Source organism: Heteronotia binoei, chromosome 7 (genome assembly GCF_032191835.1).
Source record: "Heteronotia binoei isolate CCM8104 ecotype False Entrance Well chromosome 7, APGP_CSIRO_Hbin_v1, whole genome shotgun sequence".
Lineage (NCBI taxonomy): Eukaryota > Metazoa > Chordata > Lepidosauria > Squamata > Gekkonidae > Heteronotia > Heteronotia binoei.
Window position 1 is genome coordinate 78900804 of NC_083229.1, and position 27285 is coordinate 78928088.

Below are 27285 nucleotides of genomic sequence, written 5' to 3' on the forward strand. Positions count from 1 at the left end.
AGCTTTCCTTGGGGGAAAAATATATTTTGCTCTGGTCTTAGTTGGAGAAGGAAGTTTTTTTTTTTTTTTGAAACATTTTTTTTAAAAAACCAAACAAACCAGAAGGGTGGGATTTATTGGTCTGTGGTGTTAGAGGAGGAGAAACAGAATTGAAGTTATTATTGATCTGGAGGCTGGAGTTGCTGGAGCTGGAGTTGTGTGCTGGAATGTAGGAGTGTGGTTGAGCAAAGGATCACGTGACCCCCCCCCTTCTCTCCCTCTCTCTCCTCCCCTCTTCTGAGAGAGGGAAGAAAGGGCTGGAGACTGAATAGTTGGAGCTGGGATGATATTTGAGAGCTTGGGTTTGAGGGGTGCTGAGGGAACACTATAAAGAAAAGGGATGGGAGAAACGGAAAGAAGCCTCAAGTAAACATATGCACAGAAATCTGTCATGAGGAAGACAGAGCAAAGGCCCTGAAGGGAGGACAAAGGGCGGCTTGTGAGAATGTGGCAGGCCACAGGAATGTCTTGGTGGGCTTGTGCTGCCTCCCTCTTTCTGCCCAGTGGTCTTGATATGCTGGTTTCCAACAGTGGCTGTTCACTCCGTTTTGGAGATTGTCACTCTTCTCAGATTAACAGTAATCTCCCACCTATATGTAATATTACTTTCCCCCTGCTTGTATCTGGTTCTTTTCCTCTTGACTTCTTGCCTACACCTTTTATTTCATCCACTTTGTCCCCATTGTTACCTTTCTTATACTTTCACTGCCATCAATGTTGAAGGCACTTGTTCCTGAATTATAATTGGGCCATTTCTTCCAAAATATCCCCTAATCCAGCTGCATCCCAACAATTTACAATATCCCTGTACTAGGGAAGGACACTGGAATCAGTGAGATGAAATTAGTCTACAAAGCTAGACTTTCTTTCCTGCCTGGATAGAAGGTTTAGAATTGAATTGACAGACAGTTGTAGTGACTCCTGCCCATAATGGAAGTAGGTCAGGTAATGGACAGTGGAGAGATATCATGCTAAGTTTTTTGGGAAGTTGGCTGGTGAAAACAAGACTCTTGAAAGAGTTGGTGATGTGACTGAATTAAAAATTTACTTACATAAAAATTGTAGGTTAGGTTTTGTGTTTAAACCAAGTTTTTACTGGGAAAAACTCAGTGATACTACACTAGTGGAAGTGACTGTAAAATCAGTCATTTTAAACCTACAAATTGGGTACACCAGTACTTTTTTTGGGTTGATTAAAACTCATTCAAAAAAGTTAGGGACCTGATCCAAAGTTTCAGGCTTAGGTCCTCCCATTAACTTCAGGACTCTTTTTTGAATTGGACCTGCTAAATCTCTTCAATAAAATAGCTCAGATTTGCTGCCTTGTATTCACTTTTGGCTTGTATACGATTTTGGGTTGACTGAAGTTTATGCAGTTCAGTTATGCTTCTGTTTGACAGCTTGTGAGGGACAAATTTGATGATCTTCACTTACCTTTTAAAATGAATTCTTGTTGAAAGTTCTATTGATTGTGCATGTTTATGTCCTGATAACTTCCCTAAAAAGGAATTTACATACATGCAAGTATTTATGGCCAATAAATAGAAAACCATCAGTTGGTTTTATAGTATAGATATTACAAGAACTTGAGCACTTATGCATCCTTTTTCACGAGCTGAGAACAAATCGAACAGATAAAATACATTAAATTATTATTTTTATACTTATTCAGTTTTGCTCTTATAGGAATGCAACCTCTATTTTCCTGAATATTTTCAGTGAACAACATCAATTAAAAGGGAAAAAGGTTCAGTTTCTGTTTTCTGTGTGGTTTATAAAAGTATAGCATTTTGGTCTGATTCAACAGCTCATGACCAAAGAGATACCCTAATGTCAAAGGTGTTTTCATGGAAGGTAGAGTGTTGACCTAAACAGGCTAATGTCATATTTAAATGCATGGCATACACATCCCTGTACATTATTTTATTCATTTTCTCCTTTAACAGTAGTGCATGATAAAAGCATCAAATATAAAATGCATGATAGAATCATCCAATATAAAATGCCTACAATATTTACAATGCTACATAAATTAATATTTGTACAAATCTTTGTATGCTGCTGAGTTTCATTTTTCTCTTGACTTGATATCCATTTTTTTTTAAAAAAAAAAATGGTGGCCTTTTCCCCAGGAAAGTGCAAGTTACTAATATTTAAGGAAGTTCAGAAGTTTTAACTTTCCATTTGAAACATTTTTAAAAAATTATTTATAAATCCAATATCTTCATTTTCAGAAGAGAACCATAATCTGGAAGAGAACTGTAAATATTTGATCTAGTGTAATGATGTCAGGGTAATGCTGATGCCCAATCCTACAGCTCAGAAGTAAGTACCATTGATTTTAATGGAGTTTACTTCTGAATAAGCCTGTTCAGGATTGTAGCTTTAAATAATTTCTTCCTCTGAAATGATTAATGATTAAATCATTTAATGGTTAATAAGAGCTGTTAGATTAAAAATACCAACTTCAGAGGCAAGCCAATAGTGCAGAAGATGTTGTAAAAAGCTGCCTAAAACTATTAGAAGACAAGTTATTCACATAGGATATTAAGTAGACATTAACACCACAAAAAGCATTTAGAATTGGATTGGTAATCTGCAATCTTTAGATTACTTAATTTGGCAGCAGTGTCTGGTTTGAGTAGAATTATCATAGGGTAAATGTCTTGAGAATTGCAGTCAACATTTTTAGCTTGTTATTTTCCATTAATAGAAGAAAAAAAATTAAGGGTGTTTTAGTTTTGGTACCTTGGCTCTTAAAGTAGTTTGATTTGAATTTACATCCCAGGGCAGCAGTGATTCTAGTTAGGTTAAAACATTAACAAGGTATCCATTTGATTTTGGAAATTGTTGGTATTAATACTAAGGCTCATTATGATACTAAATTGTTGATATTAATAACTAAAGTTCATAATGATGATACTAAAATTCATCAGCATTTTGGGATGTTAAGAACAGATTATGTTCTCGTTCTCTCTGTGTCTCTCTCTCTCTTTTGTAAAAACTACTTATTTTGCATTATCAACCCTTAACTCCTCCCATTGGAGGGGGGAGGCTACTGAACTTGTACTTAATTGCCTTCATAGCATTTAGCATACTTTGAAACAAATATAATGCATATGCCTAGTTTCTTATGAATACTGTACTCTTGAGTAGTATTTTTTATTTAGAAATGGTGGCCACTTTGTATATCATGCAGATATATTTAAACTGGCTGTATAAGAATGTATTCAAGTATATTTAGGTGTAGTTGTGTTAACCATATAAAGCAAACTAGTATCTGCTAGCTGGTTTTATAAGTAGTAAGAATGGCATCCAATTGACATTTTGACCTGTTTTTGTTGTTTCCCCCCACATTGGCAGCCATTTATCCCATTTCTTCAAGAGATGATGTAGAAGAAGAAGCTACATTGTGCACATCTTATCTGAAGAAAATCTAGTTTGAAAATTTACCATTGAAACAAAGAAAATTGGGGGGAAAGGGATTGTTTTAAGAGTAGCACTTAGCCTACCCCATGCCACAAAAAACCATAGACAAAGAGAAATGTAAATTAGAAATACTGGTATCGGTATAGATCTTTATTCGTTCATAAAATCATATCTGTATTTCTCAAACAATGGAAGTAAGGGAGAAAGAATGCTTAAAGTATTGTATGCTTAATCTGATCATTGGAAAGGGTTAGTTTGTGGCATGTAGGTTAGCACGTTCTGTGGTTTGTGTTATTGATCTTTTACATATGTTTTTGTGGTGATTATTTTGCACATATTTTTCAAAATCAGACTTTTAAAAACTAGTAGATTATGTTCCAGTTAAGTACTCACTTCTGGATAGGGAGAAAATACGCAATTCTAGTCCTTGTTTACAAGGATTATACAGTTTCATATGTGATCCTAAACTTATTTTTTGAAAGTAATTCCCATTGATATAAATGGAACTGACTTCTGAGCAAGTGTCACTTTTAAGTAAATATATTAAGGACTGAAGTATAAATGTATTAATAAACTCTTATCTTTCTGAACCAAATTACTATTGATTATATCAAAGCCACTGGTGGGAAAAAGTGGCTGCAAATTGCAGATGTACAATGTGGGTATTAAGTCAGCTACAACAACAGTTTTGCTGTAGCTCTACAAGTCTTTGTTTATTTTAATTTTTGACAGTGCAGTGATCCTTTCGTTATTCTGATACGTATACAGGGTTGTTTGGCATGGAGATTTACTTTCAGCTCAACCACCTCTCCATTATACCTCTATAAGTCCATTGACTTCAATGGACTCAAAGGGGTGTAATGCTGTTTTTCCAGTTTCTAGATAGAAGAGGGTGTAACTTACCCAACATACTACTTTTTAACATGTCTGAGATACTTCTTTTAAAATGAAGATAGTGCTATGTAGTAAGGCCCTGGATTACCTTGAATTGTACCTTCTGAGAAAACATCTGCTGTACATTTTCTCTTACTTAATGTAACTTAGTGAACTTTTGGAAAAGTCAAGGAACACAATTCCCATTTTTATTTTCAAGTTCTTTTCAGAAGTTTAAATTTGTTTTTGCATAGAAAAGCTGGGTGTTGTTCTATTAATGAAAATTCTAATGCTAATTAGAGAGATTGCATTTATGTTCCTTTCAAATAATAGAAAATATACATCAAATGTTCATTTCAGATGTTCATTTCCTTTTCAGTCTTGTACTTTACATAGCTTAAGTGTCAAAAATTATTTGTCTACCAATAAATTATCCAAATAATTCACTCTAAACAAAGACAGTAGTTGTTGTTGGAATTGGAATCCTTATGTCTTTCCACCCTCCTGTTTTATTGCTGTTGTTCCAATTGACTCTTCCTCTCCAAATGACCAGTTTTAGATCATTCTAACATAGTATTGTTAAAAGGGAAGGGATAAAAAGTCATACGATTGCATTTGGTTTTTAAACATAAAAATAACTGTTCTGGACCAGATTGTTGCCTTTGATGTGTCTATCCAAAATTGTACATAAGTACAGATATTTAAGATGAATCCACGTTGGTATAGACACATCTGTATAAATCCAGTTATGGAGTAGTAGGACTTTCCCACAATATCTGTATAATATAGACATTTTGTATTCTTTACATTTTAATTTATCTCCTGCCCTGCATTAATCTGCTTTGTGGATGTAATTGGAAATTATTAGAATTACAATTTAATCCTTCATATATTCAAAACTTCAGAGCTGCACAGACCATCTTCACATGTGTAGCCGCAACACCCTCCAGTGGCTTGTGAAGCAAGTGGGCTATTCCAATGTATGGTGTTGCATATTAGCTACCATCCCATTATAAAATTTTGTGTGTTGTATCTGATATGTGCTTATGACTTTGTAGTTACTAAAATATTCATTTCTGTTATTTATTTAAAGCATTTTATAATTGTATCTTTTCCACAGAAAATTGGGCTTCTAGATAGGTAACAGCAATAAAATCAATACATCATAAAACACACAGACACACACACAGATTAAAACAGCCAGCAGTAACCAGTTCTAAAAAGTGAAAGCATCTGTCTGAATCATCTGCCATCATGATCCCATCATCCCTTTTCTTAGCTATGTGGCAAATCAAGGGACCCCACTGCCAAAATCCGTGATTGTGTGTGAAAGTTTCCAGTGTAACAGCCCTGCACTGGTCCAGCTGCCTGGATCAACTTCTTCAACCACCCCACAGGGCAGGTTTAACATAACAGGTTGTGGCATTGAACTGGAGTGTAGGTGATTCTGAGTTTCATTTATAGCAGAAAACAGAAGTGACCAATTTATTTTTCTGGAGCAAGTGAGTCCCATACCCAGTTCTTCCACTGCCACTTTGCAGGAGCAGGAACTGCTGCTCCACAAAGATGGTCAAAGAATAACCAGAGCAGCAAACAGCTTTTGCTTCCAACATGATACAGGCATCTCATAATTAAGAGACCTTGTAGCTGTTATCTTACTCTTGCTGTATTTGTCTATATTGCAACATATCTAGCATGTAAAGCATAATATTTGTAGTGGTGATCCTGGATTGATGAATGTCTTTGCACTTCACATTAATTCTTTAGTTGTAAGCAGCAAGTCTTTACTGGTTTAATACCTTTAATTTCTTTACCAGAAATAAAATGTTATATTGTCAAAATTCACATTTTCCCCCAAAGTTAATAATGTTGTTAATAATTGTGTGGCAATAAATGAAATGAAAAAGGGGAAAAATAAAATAATAATTGGTTTCCAACATATTTTGGAACATATTTTTGTGGAAAATTTGCAATATTTGAATTTTTGTAAAGTATGGATGCTCCAAAAGAGTGATATATGAATGCAAATCTCAGCATGATGTAGTTTCCCAGATGTGTTTGCATTTTTTGTTGTTGTCCCTTGTTGTTTTGTCAAAGGTTAGCATTGGTTCCATTGGGAAGAAAATGTGGGCTTGTATTTCAATTTGTGCCTTGGGGTCTACATGCAGCTTTAGCAAGAATTATGCATGCCATATTTGTTCATTTTTGTTTCTGATGTGTGCATGTTGGTGTTTAAATGTATTTAGCAATATTGGCACAACAGAATGCCTGAAATTCAACAATTTAAGTTTGTTTTTAAGTTTCCCACTTATAACCAAATCATGATGGTTATAACACATCTTTGACCAATGGAAAACAATTTAGTCAGAAGTTTGAAAGAAGCAGATCTTAGAAAATAGACTGAAGTGATGTTCTTAAAGTTAAAAAGAAGTCCTAATTTTAGGCAAGTTGGGCTCTTAGCATGCATCGTAATTTACCTCAAATATGAGTAATTATGCTAGTGTAGTAATTATTGGAGATGAAAGAAACTCTGAGAAGTGAATCCTGTTAAACTTCAGTTGCTTTACTTTCAGCCAGAATAATGATCAAGCAGTTAGCTAGCCATACGCCTTGGGATTATGTTGTAGCAGAAAAAGAGTGGCTCTTCAGGGTATCTTTCTTACTCTACTTTATAGTTTACTTTTACATTCAGTGTTCTTGCTTTTGTACAGTGAGGACAGCAAGTGTATGCTTTGAGTTGCTGTGTTCCATGTTGTGGTGGCAGAGAAACATTAGGGTGCCTGAGGCAGAAAATCAAAGTGGTGAGCCCATACAATGGTAAACTCTAAAGCTGAAGTTACTGATTATTTGCTGTGCTGTGATGCACCGTAAACCTGCTACAAGAGATGGGCTGTTTCACCCCGCCTAATGGCAAGGCTGTCTCCATTTGTGATATGCTTGCTGATGTCTCTTTGCCTCACACAACTGAAAAAAATCTCAAAAATCTCAAATCTCAAAAATCTCAAATCTCAGCTTCATCTCCATGAGTACATACGATAATCTTCCTGATCTAGTGGTCTAGGGCTAAAATGTTCAATATTTGAGATTATTAAATTGTGTTCTTTTAAACATTAAATTATATGTCTATATTATTTAATCACAAATATCAATCATTTTACTTTTTGTTCCTCTGAACAGATAGACATAGTTTTCTGTTGGGGTTTTAAGAAGGCATTGAATGCACTGAATTGCCTTTTTCTTTGGAGTGTTACATGTGGGGTTTATCTTGAAAAGTAAAGAGATGTTGTGGTTTGGGAAATGCTTACTTTAGAGTGTGCATAGCATATGAAACTACTTTTACCACATGTACTTTAAGCACTTAAAGATGGACAGTTATCCACTTTTTAAAAAGCTTGCTGAACCTCACTGCTATTGTCAGTAAAGTATAGTAGAAATGATTGACTTGAGTGGCAAGTAAACATAAACTCTGCTCTCAGTGAGAACATTTTTTAAATTGGAGACTCTGCTTCATCTTTATTTATTATTTTAAGGCTAAAGTTTCCTGATTTTATCCTCCTCAATATGTATATATCAGTGTTACTATGAGATATTCCTAATGTGGAAACTCTTGTACCCTCTTCTGATACACAGTGGGACTCTGGTTTTCAAGGACTGCATCATCCCAGTGCTATTAATAATTACACTAATATCCAAAAAATGTATGTTAGACCTAGAACTTTCTGGAGAAACTAAAGTTTGGTCCTTCAGCTTATTAAACTCTTACACAGACATTCAGCTCTAGGAAATCAGTGAAAATCAGTATTACCTAGTATTTGAGACCCAACGACTTGAGGACTACTCTTAGTTGTAATTTATGCTATAGAATTTGCTAACGTAATTAATTCTGAGCACAGAATTCAGGCTTCATATCAAATGCATGTCCTGGGAATCCCTTTAGGAATAGCTTGCATTCCTGTGGATAAGAATGTATCAAGCTAGTTGACCATCCCCCCACAGAGCAGATACTAGTGCAGATACAGTTATCAGCTGGATAACTAAACTGATCTTTTGACAGAATGTAGGCTGAGTACATTGCTACTAACCGTCTTTCACTTTTGGATCCATATTATGGTAATGTTTCCTTCTCCATGTTGCATATTATAACATTGTAACCACACCTGTTGCAATTTTAAAATGCTGCTTTATTTTCTTGGAAAATGAATAGAGAATTAATTTTGTGTATTTGAACAGTTAGAGTAGACCAAGATATGTAATCAGGAAGGGAAAATATATATGTATTAACATTTAAAGGGGAAGCCTTTGCTGCTTGGACTGTAGAATAAAGGTAAATATTAAGAGAGAAAACAATTGGAAATAAACTGTGGAGTAATTCCAGTTATGCAGTGAGATGATGCATAAAGCAATATAACTATAAATAAGACAGGACTTGTGGGAAGGAATATGTCTGAAGTTTAAATGACTTCAACATAACTTTCTTTTAGTTGTACAAAAAGGTAGCAATATATTAACTAACTAGTGTTCCTTTTAGTCTTTCACCAGTTAAGATAGTTAACTCAAATTAACCTACATTTATAATTATTTATTTAGAGAATTTATATTCTGCCTTTCTGCTTGAGGTGGTTTACAAAGTCAAAACATTTATTTGGATCCTGTGTGCAGTTTTCGTGGAAGGAAGGGCTACCATTGCCACCCTCCTGTTGAGGGCCAAATTTTGTTCCTGGGGGTTGGGAGATCCCCTCGAATAGCTTGTGAGGGGATTTGGACATGTTATTGAGAAGAGGGATTGGCAAAAAAACCCTCCCCAAAACAAAACCATTCTTTGTACAGAAATTTTAGGCAGGATCCAACACAGCACATACATTAAAATAAAAAACAGCAACAAAATAATTATGTATAACAAAAAGCCATGCAAATGATCAATAAGATCAAGCCAGTGGCATTGAAACAGTTTTAAACAATAAGCGGCCTAAAATAATATTCATAAAACAGTGGGTCTAACTGTCAATCTTACTACCATGTTCATATCGTAATTAAATAGCTTCTCGTGAAGTTCATGACTGAGCGTTTCTCAGGAAGGCAGCAAAATGTAAGCAAAGTAGGAATTTTTCCATAAGTAAAAATTTCTAGCAGATTAGATTCAAAGGTCAGAAGGGACCATGACTTGTCCTCCCTCCTCTGCCTCCATGCTATTCCTGTCAGTCTTTATTCTTCAGGACTAGCATTTGGGGTTACACAGGGAGAGGTAGGCTTCCCAAATCCCCCGCATACCCGGGGGACCCCCGATTTGGAGCCTTCTCCCCCCGCTCGCCAAAAATCTGGAAAGCAGGGGAGAATGGCGGCCCTTCCCACCCAGCCCCAATCCCAGCAGCTTCTTCTTGCCCTTCCCTTCCCACCCAGCCCCGATCACAGCAGCCTTTCTTCAGTTTTCCCAGGCTGCTTCCCGCCCCCAATCAGCTGGCTGGGGGTGGGTGGGAGAGGGAGCCCCGCCCGCAAAGGACCATGTGCCTTTGCACCTCCGGAGGCTTGACTTGAAAGGCTTCAATTTAGGATGGTGTGTCTGTGTTTCTGTGAAGAAGCTGGCAGCAACTGGTGAGTAGAGAGGCCGATCCGCTGCTTCAGACTCACCAGAAAGGGGGGGGGAGAAAGGGAAACGTCTTCATTATTCCCTATGTGATCGATTCTCATAGGGTATAATGGGGAATTGTTCTGGAGGTTTCGGGGGCTCTGGGGGAGCTGTTTTTTGAGGTAGAGGCACCAAATTTTCAATATAGTATCTAGTGCCTTTCCCCAAAGTACCCTCCAAGTTTCAAAATGATTGGACCAGGGGGTCCAATTCTATGAGCCCCAAAAGAAGGTGCCCCTATCCTTCATTATTTCCTATGGAAAGAAGACATTTAAAAAGGTGTGCTGTCCCTTTAAATGTGATGGCCAGAACTCTCTTGGAGTTCAGTTATGCTTGTCACACCCTTGTTCCTGGCTCCGCCCCCAGTGTCTCCTGGCTCCACGCCCAAAGTCCCCAGATATTTCTTGAATTGGACTTGGCAACCCTAGGGAGAGGGGAGCAGAAGTTTCACTTAAGTGGTGGAGATTCCTAATCCCACTGCAGCATTTGGGCCCAACAATACGTGTTCAGAAAACTATTTGTAATTTTTTTAAAAAAATCCTGCCTAAGACTTAATGAGGACTGAGCAGGCTCATTGCCCCATGAATGCTGAAAGCAGTAGAAAATCACGTAAATGCAGAAAAACATACCAAAAAGGGAAGAGGGATGGGAATATTGGTTTGCTTGAGATGATAACAACTTGAAAAGGGAATTGGGGTCAAATGGGTAGGAGAAATTTCCCAATTAACTTTTACTCATGAGCACCTAGCTTTTTATGGATCTACCTTGGGCCTCCACAGCTTGTGACCTGCCAAGCCAGAAGTCTGTCATCCATTTCTCACAAACTACTTGATAACTCCTGGTGTTCACAATCTAAGAAGTCAGCAAAAAGAACAGAGTGCTTACTGAATCACTGTTAAGCCCTCATATCTGACTGGTGAACTTGGAGTGACTTATGGAGCCCAAAGTTCTGGAGGACTGATCTAACTTCTGATTGCAGTCCATTTCTATTAACAAGGTTGTGTGTGAATGTGGCTCTTGTGAAGGCGTACACTGTGCAAGTTTTTTGGTTCTGATGGTACTATAAAACTTCCTACTATTTTTAATTCAAGCAATGCATTTAAATTACATTTCAATAACATTTATATATTTGTTTTTTTCATTAAACAACCTCAAAAGTATCTCTTTTATTGAGATATTGTACTTTATTGTAGTTGACAAATTAATTAGGGTTTGTAGAGTCTTTCGGGATCAAGTGCCGTGTTCTACTGGAGAAAGTTTTCCTTCCAGACGTTTCGTTCTCAGCTGCGGAGAACATCCTCAGTGGCGTTGCAGCCGGAGCAGGCGCTCAGACCTTCTTGGCTGCTGTGCATTGAGTGGGGCCAGGGCTGCTGGAGAGCTGCTATTTCTAGGCTGGAGAGGGTGTGATGAAAGGGCAATTGGTTTGTGGATGTGCCCATTGTTTGGTGGGGCTTCCTGGAAGGGTAGTGATAAGGAAACTAGAAATAGAAATAGAAACTAGAAACTGCCTAGAAATAGCAGCTCTCCAGCAGCCCTGGCCCCACTCAATGCACAGCAGCCAAGAAGGTCTGAGCGCCTGCTCCGGCTGCAACGCCACTGAGGATGTTCTCCTCAGCTGAGAACGAAACGTCTGGAAGGAAAACTTTCTCCAGTAGAACACGGCACTTGATCCCGAAAGACTCTACAAACCCTAATGATGTTACCAGCCGTGAAAACCTGAAATCTTTGATGACAAATTAATTGTCAACTCAGTTAAAAGCTAAAAGCAAAACAGTTGCCTGAAATATCTTTTCTTAGTTGAAAGCTGTAATAGTAATCTACTTAGTTTGTTGGCTTTTATGGCTAGAGTATTTGGGTGAAATCCAGAGAATGAGAGCATTGTTTATAGTCCAATGAAAGATCATTTGGGCATCATTCTGTGTCTTGGTTTAGGAGAATTGTCTAAACCACAGCTACCAAGTAGGTCACTGAATTTGGAATGATTTTCATTGTTGAATGGGTTTGAGACAGGCAACCTCTTTTTTTTTTTTTAAATTTATTATCTATATACAAATTTACAGAAATTTCTAGACAAGACCTCTTGTTAAAGACTGGTAGGAACCTGACTAATATAGGATATGTACCCATGGTCTTGGACCATCATCTTCCTGATTCCATTATAAAACAACTTTATTGAAGTTGGCAAAGTGTTTACCTGAACATCTTTCTCTTGGTGTTTAGTCTTATAAATAATGGGGGAAAAACCCTCAGAAACTTGTAAACTGAATGTTGGTCAGCTAAAAGCCTAGTGTCTAGCGAGGTCATCAATGGATGACTCAAAGTGGATTGAGTCTTGAAATCCTGACTCTAGTTCTCTCCATTGTGACAGCTAACTAAATAGTTGTTGGTGACTTTAATTGTATATGCTTGTTATTTGTTAATATTTTACTGTGTTCTTGGGAAATTTGAGGCAAAGTTAATATTGTTGTGTCCAATAACTCTTAACCATTCCTATTAATGCTGAAGGTGTTTGGTTGTTTTATTCTGTACATATTCTGATATTAGGAAATTCAACATAATATGCTGCATATATACATGTGATCAACACATTGCACTGTTAGACTGATATGAGCTTTTGTGAGTCACTGCTCATCTTCAGATCTGAAGAAGTGAGCAGTGACTCATGGAAGCTCATAGCCCGCCACAAATTTTGTTAGTCTTTAAGGTGCTGCTGGACTCTTACTCTTTTCTGTTGCTACAGACAGACTAACGCAGCTGCCCATTTTTATTGAGTTTAGACAGTGGTCTGTCAAAGTCAGCATTATTTACTCATCATGGCAGTGGCTCTCCAGGTTCTCAGGTGGGGGTCTTTTACATTACCTGTTATCTCCTCCATTTTACTAGATATGCCAACAAGTGAAACTGGGACCTTCTGCATGCAAAGCGATGCTCTACTGCTGAGCCACATTTCACCTGCAGTCTTGGAGCCCATGATTTGTTGGAAGTCTTCCCTCATTGCTTTCTTGATCAGCAATTTGAATGCAGGATGTGTTTCACAATCAGTTTAAGTAATAGCCATATCATGCCCTGCATTTGATGGACAATTGCCTGGGTTGATAAGTGGTAATGTTCTCTAATGAATCATCATGTGGAAACCGATTACACTAGGTCTACATAGGCTATCAAGTCATGATATTAAATGTAAACTCAAGCTAAGCTTATAAAAGAAATTTACTATGCATGTGCCCGCACACACACACACACATTGAACTGATAAGTTTTCAGTTCATTTGTGGATGTAGAAATAGCTGCACATTGAGTAGTTCAGTGTGATTTTAGATTATAGTTGAACATATCTTAGAAGTCTTTGCGGAGTGGGTTGTGATCTGCACAAAGATCTCAAGGAAGTGCAGCTGGCAAAAATACCCAGAAAAGGTAAATTAATGTTGACCGAGTTTGTAAAAAGTAGCATTAGGAAACCCTAGACAAAGTATCAAAAATAAAGTCTTTGACCTAGTATTTTGTGAGAGGAAGAGTAATAACAAGTTGTATCTGGAAAGTATAGTTCCAGGTACAGCCACAGTATGAAGAAAGTTTAAGAATGAAAGAAAAGGGAAAAAAAATATTAAAATATTGACCAGCCCTGGCATTGCTGTTCTACTTGATAGTTTTAGCTGTAGATTGTTGACTAGGATTACACAAACATGCCACCATTCCTTAAGCATTTCTGCAATATATGTCCATTTTTGAAAACAGAATAGAGTGAAAATTACCTGCATCTTTAATACTGTCTTGTAAAGAATAAAACAGATACTAGACAATGGCAGTGCCCATATCATTCCTTTATGGATGGATGGTATGAGCAGATCTCAAAAAATGGAATCTGTTAGATTAGTTCTGTACAGATATGAGTTAATGGTGGTTGCTTTGAACTTTTGGAATTTTGAAACATTTAGGTGAGAGTTATTGTATTAAATCTAGTTCATTCATATCGTTTTTAAAACTATTGAAAATGTGATCCACCTGTGTGACACGAGCAGCATGCCAGAAGAGTCTTAAAATACTCAACAGACATTTACTCAGGAGTTCTTTGTGTATATAAGAATGTATGTGGAGATCTGAATTGGACTTTGTATTTTATATTAGAATCTTATTATTTGTTGCTGTAGTGAAATCTGAATGCCAGTTGTATTGTGACCTTTATATATTTACTTACCTTCCTATATAGTACATTTCTTACTTCAGTGGTATCAAGCAGAGTATATTTATTATTATTATTTATTATTTATTACATTTGACTTATATCCCGCCCTCTCCGCAAGCGGACTCAGGTCGGCTCACAGTATCATCTACACAGTTAAACCAATAAAATATATAAAACCATAATTTACATTTTACAGTTTAAAAACATATTACAATTTTTAAAACCATTATATAGTGCTGAATCCATACATTATAAGCGGCATTAAAATTCCAAGCAGTGATCACAGGCATTCTGTGTGATGTCCGGTGGCAGCCGTCTTTTCGTCAAGCATCAAAGGCCTGCTTGAACAACTCGGTCTTACAGGCCCTGCGGAACGCAGACAGATCCCGCACGGCCCGTATGGCTTCTGGAAGGGCATTCCAAAGCTCTGGTGCTGCCGCTGAAAAAGCCCTAGATCTTGTCACGCATAACCTGGCTTCTTTTGGTCCAGGGGCAGAGAGTAGGTTTTTTGCCCTTGAACGCAATGCTCTCTGGGGGATATATGGGGAAAGGCGGTCCCGTAGATATGCAGGTCCCTGACCATAAAGGGCTTTAAAGGTCAATACCAACACCTTGAAGCGAACTCGGAACACAACAGGTAGCCAGTGCAGCTCTTTCAGCACTGGCCGAATGTGCTTCCATCGTGGCAGCCTCATTAGCAGCCGTGCCGCAGCCTTCTGCACTAGCTGTAGTCTCCGGGTTTGCGTCAAGGGTAGCCCCATGTAGAGAGCATTACAGTGATCTATTCTTGAGGTGACCGTAGCATGGATTACCATCGCTAAATCGTTGTGCTCCAGGAAAGGAGCCAGCTGCCGCACCCGCCGAAGATGAAAAAAGGCAGATCTAACAGTGGCTGCTACCTGGGCCTCCATTGTAAGGGAGGACTCAAGGAGCACGCCTAAACTCCTGACCTTAGGGACCAGTGTTAGTGGCACCCCGTCAAGAGTCGGCAGATGGATCTCTCCCCTTGGACCACCCCGACTCAGGTAGAGAACCTCCGTCTTTGTCGGATTCAGTTTCAGTCGACTCAGTCTGAGCCAAGATGCCACGGCTTGTAAAGCCAGGTCTAGATTTTCCGGGGTACAGTCGGACCGGCCACCCATCAATAGATAAAACTGGGTGTCATCCGCATATTGATGACAACCCAGTCCATACCTCCTGACAATCTGGGCAAGGGGGCGCATATAGATATTAAATAGCATCGGGGATAGGACCGCTCCCTGTGGCACCCCACAACTAATAGAGTGCCTCTGGGATACTTCCTCCCCGATCACCACCCTTTGTCCCTGATCTTGGAGAAAAGAGGTCAGCCACTGTAAGGCAGATCCCTAAATCCCCACATCGGCAAGGCGGCTAGTCAGTAGCTGATAGTCAACCGTATCGAAAGCGGCTGACAGGTCTAATAACAACAGCACCGCTGAACCGCCCTGATCCAGATGTCGCATGAGGTCATCTATGAGGGTGACCAGAACCGTCTCCGTCCCGTGACCTGGCCGAAAGCCGGACTGGAATGGATGCAGTGCGGAAGTGTCCTCCAGGAACCCCTGTAGCTGAATTGCCACCGCCCGCTCTATAACCTTACCCAGAAAGGGAAGGTTCGACACCGGCCGATAGTTCGCCAATATGGCCGGGTCCGCTGATGGTTTTTTTAAGAGAGGGCGGACCACTGCTTTTTTAAGAGGCGTGGGAAAGATCCCTTCTACTAGGGACCTGTTGACAATACCTTGTAGTGGTTCATGCAGCCACGTCTGGCTTGCTTTTATAAGCCAAGATGGGCACGGATCCAACCTACAAGTCGTAGGGCGCACAGCTACAAGGATCCTGTCGACCTCCTCCAGGCTGAGTGGAGTGAAGGAATCCAGAATTGGACCAAAAGACGCGCTTGGTGCCTCAAGTTCTTCTACTGTATCAATTATAGTGGGTAAGTCGCGTCAGAGCGACGAGACCTTATCTGCGAAAAAACTCGCAAAAGCCTCACAGCCTATTTTCAATTCTCTAATATTTTGTTTGCCCTGTGGCAAATTTGTTAATGACCGAATTATACTAAACAATTGTGCTGGGCGCGAGGTTGCAGATGCAATTCTGGACGCAAAGTGAGCCTTCTTTGCGGCCTGAACTGCCATCTCATAGGTCCGAATAAATGACCTATATGATGTTCTCGTAGCTTCGTCACAAGTGTGACGCCATTGTCTCTCTAGTCGTCTTAATCGCCGTTTCATTGATCGCAGCTCCAGGGTATACCATGGAGCGGATCGTGATCGAGGATGAAGAGGACATCGGGGAGCGATTTCGTCGATGGCCGTGGAGAGCTGGTCATTCCAGATCTCCACTAGCTCATCCAGCGAATCGCCAGAGGGCCAGGGATCCCGCATGGCCATTTGAAGCCGCAACGGGTCCATCTGGCTACGCAGGCGAGCTAAAACCTGCTCACCGCCTAAACGGGATAGGGGCGGCATGTTCACTACTCCCGCCGCAAAGATCAGGTCTAGTGTGTGCCCAGCCTGGTGCGTGGGCACTGTTATATATTGGGAAAGTCCCAGTGCTGCCATGGAAAGCACTAGGTCCGTCGCCCGAGTGGAAGCCGCATCCTCGGCATGGACATTGAAGTCGCCCAAGACTATAAGTCGAGGGTGCTCCAATGCCCAGCCTGCCACAGCCTCCATCAGGGATGGTAAGGCACTGGCCGGTGCGTTAGGCAGACGGTACACCAGCCAGATTGCCAAACTTTCCCCAGCGTCCCATACCAGGCCCACACACTCCACGTCCTTGATCTCTGGCGGCGGAAGTCTCCTGAAGGAGCAATCCTCCCGTATATGCTTGTGCATGCAAATTGGTAGGATTATTTAGTGGAATAAACATTGCATGGAGAATAATTGCACTTTTAAGTGTTAAAAGTATTTTGCATTCATTCCTCATCTCATTCATTCTCAAACTTATACCAAGAATGGTCATGTTCCAAAGGGTGGCACCAAAGAACGGCAGCTGCTTGGACATCTGGAATTTCTACTTATGCTTTAGGTTTCTTTCTTCTTTTAAAATTGTGAGCTCTCAGGAGAACAGGGAACTGAGTATCTGTCACCTTGTGAAGTAGATCATTGTTATTTTAAGAATCAAACCAGGACTTACTTGAGTAAAGGGACATCTGGAAATAATAATACGAAGTTTCTGATCTTGTGCAGAGTTCATTTTTCTCTCCACAGCCATACCTCACGTGTCAGAGATTAGAGCAGGGGTGGCTAAATTTGCTTAAACTAAGAGCCACATAGAATAAACATCAGATGTTTGAGAACCACAAGATATGAATGTCAGATGTTTGAGAGTAGCAATACAGGAAGGCAAACAGATGAGGGGGAGGGAGAAGTATAAGGATAGCAACTTTAAATGTATTCTCTGAGCTGCTGGCCAGCTTGGCTTGGAGAAATGATTTACAGAAACAAATGTCTTCTCCAAGGTAGTGGGGGCTTCAAGAGCCACACAGTATGTGTGAAAGAGCCAAATGTGGCTCCTGAGCCACAGTTTGGCCTTCCCTGAATTAGAGGCAGTTTTTTTCAGATATAGCTTCCAAATACAGATGAACCTTGCTCCCAGTTTTTGAAGATTAAAATATGATTTAGATGTATGGCTGCCAATTAATCACAGAAATTCGTGGAGATTTGGGGTTGTGCCTGGAAAAGGTGGAGTTGGGGGAGGACAGGAAGCTCAGTGGGAGATGTGATGACATGGAATTTATCATCCAAAGTTTCCAAATTCCTCCAGGAGAACTGGAGACCAGTTTTAGTTCTCAAAGGACTCCAGGACTAAGCTGGAAGTTGGTAAACCTATTTAGATGTCGTAGCAGCATATCTAACTGACCCTACTTCCTACTATACCTGGAAATTAGTAAAGTAAAGTAAAGTAAATTTTATTCTTATATCCCGCCCTCCCCCACCAGAAGGCGGGCTCAGGGCGGCTCACAGACATGGCAAGCCATGATTTGGTTAAAACAGATAACAATAATTTAAAATATGGTTCAATTACATAAATTAATTAAAGTTTAAAAATATAAAATATAAAAATATAAAAATAGATAGAAATAGGTGCTATACTTCTATCAGTCACAAGTTACACAAATTACACAAACTGCTCACCGCCTAAACGGGATAGGGGCGGCATGTTCACACGAGCCTTCAAGGCCTGGTGGTCAGACCATGGCACTGCCTCGGCAGATATCTGATCCACCACTACTCCCACCGCAAAGATCAGGTCTAGTGTGTGCCCAGCCTGGTGCGTGGGCACTGTTATATATTGGGAAAGTCCCAGTGCTGCCATGGAAAGCACTAGGTCCGACACCAATTATGTCATGTTGGTGATGTGACACTGACATGGATGCTGTAGAATTCAGTATTCTGTGGTTTTACCATAAGAGTTTTGTTCAAATTATATAGAGTAGCAGGCTGGTGATATGATGTCACTTTTGGGGATTTGCAAGAAATGATGTACCATTCCTACAATGCCATTCTCTCTGTTCTTTTCCTGCTCTCCTACTGGTTGCCAGCTGATGCCTTGTAACTGTTGTTAAACTCCATCTTGCCCCACCTTTTAAATTAAGGTTCTTGTCTTTGCCTTCTCATACCCTTTATTCCTTCTAAAACATCATATCCCCTAGCCCTAGTCCTCACAGTTGTGTCCTTTCTTTCAAGAAGCCCTGCTAACTTAGTTAAGAAAGAAGAGAATTCTTCTTAGATATGGCAGAATGGCAGCAAAGAAACACAAAGAATCTTCTAGTCTCAGTTCAAGAATCTTTCACGCTGAGGCATTATTGCTGTACAATACCCTGTGGGTTTGCAGACCTCTACTTGAGCATCCAGAGGAACATCAAGCCTAGGTCCTGCTCTCTTGCTCCTCTTCTTTTCAGGGAGGTGACTGGGAAAAACTATTTATTAAAACATTTATATCTGGCCTTTCCTGGCTAAACGCACATTATAAATCTTGGTTAAACACACTACAATCTAAATGCAACAAAATATGCTCTCACATAGGGTTCCCAGCCTCCAGGTGGGACCTGGAGATCTCCCACTTTTACAACTGATCTCCAGCTGTTAGAGATCAGCTCCCCTAGAGAAAATGGCTGCTTTGAAGAGTGGACTCCATTTCACTGTACCCTGCTGAGGCCTATCCCCTCCCCATACCCCTTCCTCTCTTGAATCCATCCCCAAAGTTTCCAGGTATTTTCCAACACAAACTTGGCAACCCCTAGCTTTCAGCCTTAGTCTCTCCAAGAGATACCTGCAGTTAACTGCCTTGTTAAAAGCCCAGATAGTTTCTCCAAATGCAGCTGAAGAACAGGACAACATTGGATTTATATTCCACCCTCCACTCAAGAGTCTCAGAGCGGCTCACAATCTCCTTTATCTTCCTCCCCCACAACAAACACCCTGTGAGGTGGGTGGGACTGAGAGGGCTTTCACAGAACCTGCCCTTTCAAGGACAACTCCTACGAGTGCTATGGCTGACCCAAGGCCATTCCAGCAGGTGCAAGTGGAGGAGTGGGGAATCAAACCTGGTTCTCCCAGATAAGAGTCCGCACACTTAACCATTACACCAAATTGGCTCTCTAGCTGGAGCAGAGAAGAGCCCTTCCCCCTTCAAAGTAATTACTTGAGTGACCAAAAATTGAACCATTTATTTTGAACTTGTTACCAATTTTTGTGTGTAAGGGTTTGATTCAAGTTCAGAGCAAATTAAATATTTTTTATCTCCTAGCAGCATTAACTGTGGTGAAATTTTTATATTTGCACTGATGTTAGATGTTTTTAAAAGTAAATTTTATTACAATGCAGAATTCATATTTAGTATTGCAAATGACATCACTTGTATAGATTTTAATATAAAATAAGCAATTTCCTAAAACAGCTTTAGAAAATTCCCTTTTCCTTGTGATGTCCTATCTACTGCCATTTCTGTCTTCTTCAACTTGCCCTTGGTCAAAGTATGTTCAGAAGCAACTTAATACTGCAACATCATATTCAATCACATATTTTTAGGTCTGTTATGTTCTTAAAAGGTCTGTTTATATTGATTGAATATCACCAGTCCCTGTATCAGTTTTTTTAGTGGGGGGTTAGATAAGGTACATTCATGACTTTAAAATCAGTCATTTGCATATGAAAAACTTTTGTACTCCTTAACTACCCTTTCTTCATGACCCTCTAAAGGCCATGTATCTGAAGAATTGAGCAGTGAGTCATGAAACCCATACCCTGCCACAAATTTTGTTAGATGTTAAGCTACTACTGGACTCCTACTCTTTCTGCTGCTACAGACAGACTAACATGGCCATCCATCTCAATCTATCTGTAAAGACCAGTTTACCAGAAAATAGACTACAGCCCTGAATGTTAATTTTATCTGGACTTTAATGCTAACAGGGTTCATTGTTTACCAATATCTGAAGGTATTTTCAATGCCCTGCAAAAGTTCAGCTGTGGCCAATGTCTAACTAGCCAACCCTTGATGGATAAGGTTTATCATTTGCACCAGAGTGGAGATAGTTTGGAAAGATGTCATGAGATCCTCTCCCAAGTTCTTGTCAACAGTTTAAAGATATAGCAACACAGCACTGCATCTGCATTGGCCCACTACATTTCAATCTGTTAACCTTGGATACTTGATTCTCTAGGTAAGTTCCACTCAAAGCTCTGAGTTAAATCTTGCAGTTTGGCCTGCATCAAGAAATCTTTTTAAACAAGATTTAAAAGGCAAGATTTGGCAAAATATTTTCATCTCCCATTGAACTTTCCCTAGGCCATGAAAATTAGCATGTGTTTCCTGTTCTGGTTCTTGAATATTTCTTTCTGCAACATGTCTTTCCTCTTCAAAGAGGTGGTATAGTCTTTGTCTCTTATTAGCTGTATGCAGGTGATGGGAAAATGTATAAAGATACTTGCAGAAATTACAGTAATTTGTAGATGCTAAAGTAATGGCATACACATATCACTTCTGTTCTGTCTGGGTAGCTCTGTAAATTGTGTATTGATTATGCTAATATGTCTAGTGTCTCTATTACTTGTCTGCTGATACTACTCAAACATGCAGATTGAATGCATTTTTTCCCCTGCGAAGTTGTCATTCTAGTGGGAAAAGACTTGGATGCAGTATGGGTGAAAAGACCAGAGAACTTCTAATCTCTGTTCTTAGGAAGGTTTATAAAATAATAATTTATTCAACTGTAAGAAATGCAAAATGCAAACAAAGTAATGTGGACAGTTGTATTGGGTCAAACCCTTTCCTGTTCTTCTGCCCCTGGCAGCCATTGTTGCTGTATTAGGCTCATTTTGTTTCATGTTCCTTTAGGAAGGGCATTAAATCAATAGCAATCTATTTTTATAGTTTATTTTGGGATATGTGGCTTCTCTTGCTTTGTTTAACAAGCTGAAAAGAACCTCAGTCATTCAGGGCAGTAGGTATCTTTTTAAAATTTATTAACCTGCCTAGTGTAGAAGAAAATAGACTTTTTTCAATTATCCAAAGCTTTTATTTTTATTATAGTTTGTAATAGCATAAATACAATAAATCACTGCCTTTGTCCTCCATAAAGTGTTAAGTGCATCTTCTCACTGTGTTCTACTCAGCGTTGTATTCACCCATTCTTTCCTGTATAAAGTCTCCAGCTGCTTTTTTAAAATATTGGGCTGTATTCCTTAGGATGCTTCTATAATCAGCCTGGCTGTCACTGAAAAAATGGCCTAGTCAGTTATGAAAACCTGTAGTTGGAGAAAAGAAAACAGTGAATTATCTTCTCCCCTTTTTAATCATGCCCTTTCTGAAGGGGACTCGTGCTTTCATAGCAAGGGCCCCTGTGCAGAAGCTTCTCCCATGCTACCTGTTTGCTAAACTGGAAGTGCAACAGTTTACCTATCTACCTACCCAAAAAAGAAAAAGAAAAAAAAGATGTAGTACAAGGCACTGCATAATCTTGAACTAACACTGCTCCTGGACTTGGGCAAGCTCTTGTAATTGTATTGGCTTGATAAGCAACACATGTTGCAGTTCGGGTGTGGGGGAAAGGACTACTGTTGTGGTTTTCAGTGATCAGGTGTACAGAAGAGTATGAACCAGTCTTTGAAAACCCATCACTACCAGAACTACTCCATCCTCTGTGTTGCAGTTGTGTTTTGCTGCTCTATGCAGAAACCATGGAAGGAGCAGGGTGAATGAGACCAATAGTGGCACATGTCCACAGTGTTTTTCTGAGCTTTTGGAGAGGTCTTTTTTTAAAAATGTATGTAGGCAGCAATAGATTGCCCAGTAAAGTGTGACTGTAATAGAAAAGGGGGAGGGATTTCTGGTGGCTCTTTCATTGTATACTCCCCTCTCCCCATTAAGGAAAAGGGCTAAGGGGAGCTTGAGAACATTTCCTTCACAAAAGTCTTTTCCATTTTTCTTTCTCCTCATATGCACTTCTACATCATCATCATTTACTTCACTAGAAGTGCCTGTCTTTGCTTCTTCCTACTTTACCACTGTTGTAGGATGGGGTCGGGGTAGACTGGGCTGGGGGCAGCCAGTCTAATGGAGGAAATTATAAAGAAGATCAAGTGGGTCTGCAGCAATATGATCTTAGTGCATTCTCAGGCTCTGCCCTGTTGCATGGTCATCAAGCCTGCAGACTTTGAATCAACATTGGTTTCAAAGGCAACAGTTTCAAAGTCATCATGTTGAGAAAATGTTCTTGTCACCGATGAGTTGCAGAGCAGATTTATGGAATGTCAGTACCAACACCAATGTTCATCCACTATTTTCCCATAAACTTTGGTCTTCACTGAGTGGAAAAGATGTTAAGTGTATGGGAAACACCCCCACCTTGGTAGAACATTAGCATTTACATTTAATGGGGGGGGGGGGGGTCGGGTCAGAGATTTTTCCTGACATTCACACCTGCCATACAGCTTCCTCTACTCCACTGAAACTTTCCATTCACCTTCTGCACTCTACTAAATCTCTTAGATGGGGCATGTTAGTCTAGAATCTTCAGTTAAGAGCACTGTGCTGGTCAGTTAGGTCTTGCCAGGGACTCTCCAGACCCCTCTGACATCTTTTGATGGGCACGGATTAAAAGGAAATGTGACTGAGAAATATGAATATCTGCCTGGTATAGAGACTGTCTCGGTTTCTACAAAAGACAGACCCCCCAAAAAAATATTTTTATCATTCCTCAGAAAAATAGTTGCTAACTCATATCTGCAGTGTACAAGCTGATAGGGAAAGGAGTCCAGTAGTTAGAGATAGTTTCAGAGAGGTAGTTGTAGCCTGACTTTTTTGCAGCTTCACAAATCTGTGGGTGTAGCAACACCCTTGGACAGAACCTGCTTTGGCCAGAAGGGCACAATAAGTTTTTTGAGGTGGGTGAGCTTTTTATGCCCTTGGTTGAAAGAAGGTTAATGGAAACTTGAAATCCAGTAAGAGATTTTTAGAGCCTATATTCATTCACCTTTCTCATTAGATTATCTATTTTATGGCTGCAACTTCAAACAATGTATATTTATAGCCCAAAGTTTCTCTAGTATAAAGCACAGCATACCTTGCCTGCATGTAATTCTTGTCTTTTCAAAGTACCTGTTGCATATCATATCCATCTTAAACAACTGACAACTCAACTTTGTATATTTTTGCCAAGGAGGAGTTTCCACAGCGGTCTTTACTTCGCAATGCTGCCTAACATGCACTTAATAAACTTAACACCGCACCACATACCTTTGGTTTCTGATGGTCACAGGAATAGTTTTGTTTTGTTTTTAAGAAGGCATAGAAGTTCTGCCTTTTGGTTCTGTTGTAGTGTGTCCCTTCCCTCTAAGTTGCTCCAGTGTCAGGAGATGGACACAGACTGGGAAAGCCCAGTTTGGGGGTTGCAAACCAGGCAACCCTGAACCCCCCCCCCCCGAAAAGCCTGCCCAAACCGAACCGATTCAGGATTCCCCTGGTGATGTGCTTCTGGGTGGCATCATCCAGAAGTGACACAAGTGTGTTGCCTCACAATGTGTGCATGCCACTTCTGGGTGGTGTCAGGTGCTGCCCCAATGTTACCTGAAAGTGACATGAGCATGTTGGATGACGTGCTCATGTCACTTCTGGATGATGCAGGTGCACTGGGGGTGGGGCATGATGCTGCCTGGAAGTGGAAGTGCATATGGAGGTCCGAACATCCAAACCGAACCAAGCAGAAGCTCAATGAATGTTTGGGGAAGGCTCCTTCCCTGAACCTTGGTCTGGGGTTTGCAAACCAGCCAAATTCCAGACAAGAATTTAGCTCAGGTTCAGGTCTGTGCCCATCCCTACTGGTGTCTTACTGTCATGCTAAAGACAAACATAAGTAATATGGATAGCTGCAGTGCTACCTCAAGCAGCAAAATGGAAAGGCTGCCAGAGTGGCACTTCTGCAGACAAAAGAGAACTGGTGATTGGAAGGACAGTGTTGATATTAAAAATCTTACATCTTTCATTTTAAAATAATCCTTTTAATAGAATTTCAGATTTATGGTTTTACACACCCCTGATACTTGGGGCCACTGAGCCTATCACAAATTTAATTGAAGATGGCTACTCTTGGGGACAATTGCTGGACCTTAAAATCCACAAAATGTTTTTGGGTGTCCATAAAACCCTACTTTATTGGGGGGGGGGAACTGCTGCCCTTTGATAACATTCAAGGTCTTCCTTCCTTTGAATTTCTCTTTGCCGTTTGCAACTTTAAGAAGAAAAGGTAGTGAAATTATTGTGTGGGGCATTTTCAGGTATTCATCTAACATAGTGTTGTTATTGTTGTTTTTTTAATTATTCCCTGACAGTAGAAGAAAATGAATCTGAGGACCAGCACGGAGGTGTGGGATTGGCAGCTGCACAAACAGGTAATGTGAAGTTCCTTCATTAGATTTTGGTTTGCTGACTTAGAACAATATGAAACATATTTTACTTTGCTCTTTCTTTATTGAATTTTACCTTAACATCTGCTTTTACCAATTTGGAATGAAGAGAAATCATAAACTCTTCAGTGTTTGCACTCCACCATGCTTTTCCCTACCTATCAGTTTTTCAGTTTTTCAGTTATCAGTTTTTCAGTTTGATAGAAGAATGATATTCAGAGGAAAATATGTATATTTTAACATTTGAGGTACTTTATTTGTAAACAAGAATCCCTTACTATCGGCAAATACTGATCATAACTTTAAAATAAATGAACAAACCAAACACTGAACCACATCTATGTTCATTATTATATTGGACCATTTAGATTCCAACTCTTCCATCGACCCTGTGAGATTAAACTATTATTTAAGATTATGAAACCTAAAAACTGTGAGAGCATTTGAATGAAGATGGGCTGAAAAGAGAAACATCCACCTATTTGGATGTGGTGCATGCACGCTTCTGGATTGTGGCCAGTGTCTCTGCAGGCTAGTTGCTTTAATAAATTAGCATATAGTTCAATTCCTAATCCATTGAATTTGCTAGCAGCCACTGAGCCCTGCATTTAAGTCACTGGGAGTTTTGTAGCTAAATCCTTAGTTCAACTAGTAAGATTTTAGGTTATAAATCTGACCTGTTCATTAGAACGAACAGCTATAAGGGGGTTAATAGCATGTTGTTTGTTACAATGGTTCCTTTTATTTTGCTTCTGCTTAAAAAAATTACACAGTTTAAGGAATGATTCAGTTCTTTAATTTGTTGGATGACTTGTTCTGCAAAATAATATTTAATTAAGACGTCTGCTCAACAAAACCATTATGCCATATGCTTCATTGATATTTGTTTATGGGCCTTCAAAGGAGGGCCTGAAGAAGCCCTATAGTGAAAATTTTGCTTTTATTGATTGCACTTTCCTTAGGTTTAAGCCAAATTTTTAAGCTTTTAATTAGAAAATTCACTCTAAAGTGATTAACGGTCATATAAACATATTATTTGAGGTTTTTGAATTGAATTAATTACCAGAATATTTCTGTTTCCCTGTAAACTAGATTCTTTTCATTAAGCTCTCTTCTCATTCTTTTTTTGACGTTTCTGATTTCCTTTGTATATTTATTTTGATAGCTCAGTAAGGCAAACTAGCTGCTTTTAAATAAATCAGGATATGGAATCAATGATAGATTAGTTATTAATTGGTATGGAAATGTGCATATATCCTTAGAAGAAATTAAATTTCATGAGTATTTTATTAGATGACAAAAGTGGGAATGTTTTTGGCTCCCTTTTTGGCTGCTTTTCCAGTTATTAAGATGGATACACTGCCCACATTCTTATCACATGATTTCCTTTTTAATCTTAATGTGTATACCTGTGTATCTGGATTGGTATCCTTTCTATAATAAAAGCCCTGTGGTGAGGCCAAATCCAGGTTTCCCATTGGCTTAGGGGTTCACTCCATAAACCTTTGGCTCATCACACATCAGTCACCACCTCTGGGTTCCCATTGGCTGACTCTCCTGTTCCCTGCCCACTGCTGGACCCAGGACAGATGAGAACTGGGTCACTATGGAAGTTACTTGCACTAGCTGTTGCTAGGCAGCTGACAGAAGCTGTTGCTCAACCAACTTGGTTCTGTCAGTAAAAGGTATGGGGGGGAAGGTCCTTTCCAGGCCTATTTGATCTTTGGCCCTATGGGCCCAGTCCTCCTGACTACAGTTGCCAGCTTCAGGTTGGTGGGAAATTCCTGAAGATTTTTTTAAAAGAAGATATTGGATTTATATCCCGCCCTCCACTTCGAATTTCAGAGTCTCAGAGTGGCTCACAATCTCCTTTATCTTCTTCCCCCACAACAAACACCCTGTGAGGTGGGTGAGACTGAGAGGGCTCTCACAGCAGCTGCCCTTTCAAGGACAACCTCTGTCAGAGCTATGGCTGACCCAAGGCCATTCCAGCAGGTGCAAGTAGAGGACTGGTGGAGTCTAAGGCAGCCAGAGTTTGGGGAGGGGAGAGACCTCAGCTGAATATAATGCCATGGAGTCCACTTTCCAAAGCACTTACTTTCTCTAGGATGGGGAGAGAGATATGTTGTCTGGAGTTCAGTTGTGATCCCAGGAGATTTTTAGGCTCTACCTGGAGGTTGGCTACCCTAGCAGCACCCTCT

At 39.8% G+C, this 27285-nt stretch overlaps 1 protein-coding gene across 10 annotated transcripts in view; it reads left to right on the forward strand.

Moving 5' to 3' along the window:
• ZNF521 (zinc finger protein 521) overlaps positions 1–27285 on the forward strand; it is a 466135-nt gene that overhangs the window by 1913 nt on the left and 436937 nt on the right. For 6 of the 10 annotated variants that reach the window (XM_060243880.1, XM_060243886.1, XM_060243881.1 and 3 more), the window contains one exon: positions 25010–25069. The exons of 3 other annotated variants lie outside the window; for them this stretch is intronic. In XM_060243880.1, coding sequence (XP_060099863.1) covers positions 25010–25069 — 60 coding nt within the window. The remainder of the gene's footprint in view (positions 1–25009; positions 25070–27285) is intronic. One more of the 10 variants, XM_060243882.1, reaches the window with a different exon arrangement.